At 39.2% G+C, this 5,336-nt stretch overlaps 1 protein-coding gene across 2 annotated transcripts in view; it reads left to right on the top strand.

Moving 5' to 3' along the window:
- Positions 1–1,503, top strand: part of LOC110037799 (U-box domain-containing protein 16-like) — a 2,711-nt gene extending 1,208 nt beyond the window's left edge. The window contains exon 2 of one of the 2 annotated variants that reach the window (XM_020742516.1): positions 1–1,503. In XM_020742516.1, coding sequence (XP_020598175.1) covers positions 1–1,148 — 1,148 coding nt within the window. In that variant the 3' untranslated portion in view covers positions 1,149–1,503. The other variant, XM_020742515.1, reaches the window with a different exon arrangement.
- The last annotated feature ends 3,833 nt before the right edge of the window (positions 1,504–5,336 follow it).

Here is a 5,336-nt window from a genome sequence, read left to right as displayed (position 1 = left end):
ATTCCATAACCCGGTGGATAGCCGCCGGGCACTCCGCCTGTCCCATGTCCGGCCAGGCCCTTTCGCACACTAATCTCGTCCCCAATCGGGCTCTCAGGAACCTAATCTCCGCCTGGTGCCGCGAGCAAAATGTCACCTTCTATGGCTTCGATTCCAATAAGGGGGAGCCGCCCTCCGCCATTTGCACGAACAAGGCGGCGCTCGAAGCGGCAAGGATGACCGCAACATTCTTAGTAAAAAAGCTCGCTTCATCGCAGTCGACAGAGTTGGCAAACCGCGTCGTTCACGAGCTTCGTTTGCTGGCCAAAACCGGATCGGAAAACCGGGCTTTCGTTGCGGAGGCAGGGGCCATTCCTCTGCTTCTCCCCTTCCTTTCATCCGAAGATTCAACCTTGCAGCTCAACGCCGTCACGGCGCTTCTCAACCTCTCCATTCTAGAAGCAAACAAGAAGAGGATCATGCACGCAGAAGGCGGGATTGATGATCTGATCCACGTCTTAGCCAGTGGTGCCACGTGGTGCTCGAAGGAGAACGCTGCTGCCACACTTCTAAGCTTATCAACAATCCACGCTTACCGGCGTCGGCTCGGGAGGAACCAAAGAGTTGTAACAGAACTAGTCGCGCTCGCGCGCAAGGGCCCTGCAAGCGCGAAGAAAGATGCTCTCGCGGCAATCCTGAGCCTTGCTGGCGATCGTGAGAACATTGCGCATTTGGTGGAGTGCGGCGTTGTAGAATCGGCTTTGGAAGCGGTGTCCTCTACAGAAGTAACGGAAGAGGCGGTGGCGGTGCTTGCTGCTTTGGCTAAACGCGGCGGCGCAACCGCCGTAATGAAATCCGATGGTTCAATTTCTAAGCTTGTCGGGGTTATGCGTCGCGGGTCGGATTGGTCGAAAGAGAATGCTGCCGCTGCACTTGTTTTGCTTTGCCGGAGAGAGGGTGCTGCCGCCGTGTCTGAGCTTTCAAGGATTCCGGGAATTGAATGGGTTATATGGGAGTTGACGGGCTCTGGTACAGTGAGGGGGCGGCGCAAGGCTGCAGCTCTCGGGAGGATTTATCGTAGATGGTTGGCGGCTGTGGAGGAGGCTGATCGCATGGTTAGATTTTCGCCGGCGAGTATCTCGAGTTCAGCTACAACGGCACAATCATGAGGCCACGTCTTCTTCTTCTTCTTACTCGCCAGTGCGCAACATCCGAAATGTGATTCGATCCTCAACTGTGAATATCTCGAGCTCTATTGTTTTCACTTTTTCTTTTTTCCTTCATCCTTCCTTTCAAATTTTCAACTCATTCTTCTGATAATTTTTAGTCACATTTGATTGGAGATGTATCAATTTCCTTAGCCATTGGCTGATGATGGAAACAAAAGATTAAGATTTATTCTAGAATTTTTAGTGGCACAATTGTGGAATGGGATATCGATTGGCTGTTATATGTACTTGTATTTTCTAGATCTTGGATTATTAATGCATAGTGTATAAGCTCTATTATTTTCGTTGGCTTAAACTTCGCTTATTATACTTTGAAAAAGTTTTATTAGGCTTAAAAGGAGCTGCGGCAGCTAATTTCTCTGCTTTCTTTTGTGGGAGTGATTATTGCGTGCGGAGGGAGCACGCAGAGCTGCGCGCGCCCTCCGATCACAGCCGCACATCGCGGCTGCATGACAGCTCCGCGCCTAATAATTAGACCTTTTGTGGTGGAGCCGGCTCGCTAAAAGATGCTCATTTAGTATTCGAGAGATTGTGATGATAATTCCGCTATTCACGTCGGATGTTGTTTTTTCTTGTAATATAATTTTTAATGATAAAGTTGAATGCTGATGGCCTGGCAACCACAAATTTGATCATTAGAATTCTGATAGCGGAAACGGTCCACGATTGTGTGCTCTGCAAATGCTATGCTTTCAGTAAACGCTGTGTCGAGCTGGATTGCTTTTCCATTTTGTATCGCATCTACTGCGCCGCAATCCACAAACTTGGTTGGCAATGGAAGTTGGTTCTTAGAAGCAAAGCACGGTAGGATTTCACGTGGTTAAAATGCAACTTTGGTCAAATTTGGATTCTAGAGGAAGGTGTTACGGCACCAGATTATAAGAAAATGGAGACAGCAACCATATGGATATGTTTTGTATTTCTTAACAGAAAAAAAATTACAATCTGGAAAAAAAATCTCAAGAATAAAATTGTTTCAAAATATTAAAAATAAATACAGACACGAAATAGGTAGACAACGAGTTAATGAAATGGAACACAGAGCACAATACAGAGGGAAAACCAAATGCCTTACCGGAAATTTAGTATACTAGCCTATCAATACAAGGACTAGGCATAAGAAAATCTGCTTAAGCCACCAAAGCAGTAATTGTACAATAAATGACGTGCTTTTCACATATACTGAATTTCTCAAGAAATCTTTCTCAACCAAATAAAATATGAGTATGGTCTTAGAAAAAAAACATACTCATTACATTTCCAGTACATTTTACCCAGCCTGCAAAAAAAAATGAATAGTGCATATTTACTCGTACATCACACAAAATTTTGCAATTTGGAGAGGATAAAATCACTGAATAGAGCAGGAGAGGATAAAAAATCATTAGAGATAAGATCACTGAATAAAGCATTTGGAGATTGATTTAAAATAGAGAAAGCTAGCCACGCATCTAATCTCACATAGCCTAGGTTCCATTAATCCAAGAGTCATCAAAGATGAAATTTAATCTCAATTTGAAAGCTAACATTGCTTCTTAAATGAAAACTACCTTAGGTTGTGGTTGAGAGGTTAATTTTTCAACAAAGCGGTCCTGGATTCACGGCCTTTTATATATGATGCAAGTTTGTTTACGATTAAATTCCTTCAAATCCCTCCCCCCTCCCCAAAAAAAAAAGCATTGCATCTTATTGAAATAGCAAAGAATTAGAGCTTTTTTGATCTTCCAAGCTGTTTAGGTGAAAGGGAGAGAAAAAAGTCATGACCTTCATATTTTTTTGGTCTAGTATGAGGCGTTGGCATTGGCTTTATGAAGGCCTTGGCTCCTTGATAAATAAGGCCTGCATATATTTTTTTGTCTGGAAGGTGGAAACCCGCTATTGCTCCTTAGCTCCTTGGTGCGCAACACTGACTTTATGCAGTTTTGACGATTTGGATATAAATCTGGGACAAATGGTAACTTTCAATAGATTTCGAGCTCATTCTCATTTTTTCTTTCTCAAGTACTGTGTGAGAGAAAGACGAGAGATCATGTGTGTATGTGTGTATTGTGTGTGAGAGTTTGGGAGGAAAGTGAGGGAGCGAAAAGTTCATGTACTTGGGAGAACAAATCAAAGTGAGTCTTCATTGTAAAATGAATGATTATGGTGAAACAAAGAAGATACTTATTATGTTTGATTTTTCTTCATTATGAACACTTTTTCATGTAGATTTCAAAGGAAGTTTGTTTGTTTTTTTCACACATGCTTTGGAACAAAGTTTTTTGTGCTTCTTTGATTTGGTATATTAATGAATCAACTTCTCTGGATGTGCTTTCCCTAAGATACATCATGATCTTACTGCATATTGGTGTTTTATTTTCTCAATCTTAATTTACTTCCGATCTGATCAATTGAAATGTTGAGATCACTTTTGATCTAGGGCTACTGACCATAGACTAGAAGAATAAATAAGATAACACTCAAAAACATAGTGGAATAAAAATATTTCTAGTAAGAGATTACAATTTTGTAGGGGGATAGAGAATTCTTGGGAGACTTTGTAAGATTAAGCAAACATGGTCATAATATGAGGCTCCAATGCTTCTTATGTCTATGAATATAATAAGAAAATCAGCTTAAGACAACAAAACAGTCCGTTAAATGTAAAATAAATGACGAGATGTTCACATATAATGAATATCCCAAGGAATCTTTCTTAACCAATTAAAAAATGAGTATGGCCTCAGAAAAAAAAAATTTTACTCATTACATATCCATTAGATTTTGTCCAACCTGGAATAAACCTGAATACTGTATATTTTCTCATACATCCCACAAAATGTTGCAAGCCAAAAGGTGAGGATAAAAAAAACATTATAGATAAAATCAATAAATATGGCATTTGGAGAGTGATTTAACGCGAAGAAAGCTAGTCATGCATCTAATCTCACATAGGCCAAGTTCCATCATTAATCCAAGAGTCATAAAAAAGGAAATTTAATCTCAATTTGAAACATAACATTGCTTCTTAAATGAAAACTACCTTAGATGTTTGGTTGAGTGGTTAATTTTTCAATATAGAGGACTTGGATTCAAGGCTTTTTATATATGATGCAATTGTGTTAATCATTAAGTTCACTTAAATTTCCAAACAAAAAAAATTACTTCTTAAATAAGTAGCAAGAAATAAGAGCTTTTTTTTAACTTCTAAATTGTTTAGGTGAAAGGGAGAGAAAAAGTGAAGGCCTTCATAATTTTTTCATCTAGTCGGAGGCTTCAAGGTAAAATTTAAAACTTACCATTTAAATCATCATTGAAAAGAAACCTAATAATAAAACTTTTGACCTATTTTTAACAACTTTTTGAATGTAAGGAGAACTTTTAAGGGTCTTTCTGGTTTGTTGTACTGTTTGTGTAGTGCATTCATTTTGCGTGGTCTTATAAAGGTTTTTCATTTGGTGGATGAAAAAAAAAGAATTTAAAATTTTGTTATATTTTACTTACATTGCAGTTTGATTATGGTGATTAATGTATAGAAAAGGAGACGTAATATTACATATATTTTTCTATAGTATTTGTATCATTTGTAAGTTTCTTTTGTGCTAGTTGTGTTTGTATATGCAGTATATATGTAAAGAGGTAACATAGGGAGCATAAGGAAAAAAAAGATGTCAGGTTCTGGACTGGCATAAAGACACCAAAGCTTGGTGCCCAACACACAAAGCAACCAAAAATTCCCCCAAAATGCAGAGCTGTTGGAAAGTCGATGCCTAAATCAAGCACCCAAGAGCTTAAAAAAAACTCCTTGTAACCCATTCCTGGATCCTACACACATGATTTTAACATCTCCTTTACACCAAAAAACCAAGTGGGTAGAAACCTGTTGTTTCCCTTTGGCGCATAACAATGAATTTATGTAGTTTTGACCATTTGGAGAAAATTTTGGTATAAATAGGTAATTTTAAAAGTGTGTCGGGCCGATTTTCATTTTTTCTTTCTCAAGTACTGTGTGAGAGAAGGGAGAGAGAACATGTGTGTGTGTGTGAGAGAGAGATTTTGGGAGAAAAGCGAAGAAGACAAACGTTCACATACTTGGGAGAACAACTCAAAATGAGTCATCATTGTAAATGGAATGATTGTGGTGAAACA

The sequence above is a fragment of the Phalaenopsis equestris genome, unplaced genomic scaffold (genome assembly GCF_001263595.1).
Source record: "Phalaenopsis equestris unplaced genomic scaffold, ASM126359v1 Scaffold225266, whole genome shotgun sequence".
In the NCBI taxonomy this organism is placed as follows: Eukaryota; Viridiplantae; Streptophyta; class Magnoliopsida; order Asparagales; family Orchidaceae; genus Phalaenopsis; species Phalaenopsis equestris.
This window is presented reverse-complemented; position numbering and strand designations above follow the sequence as displayed.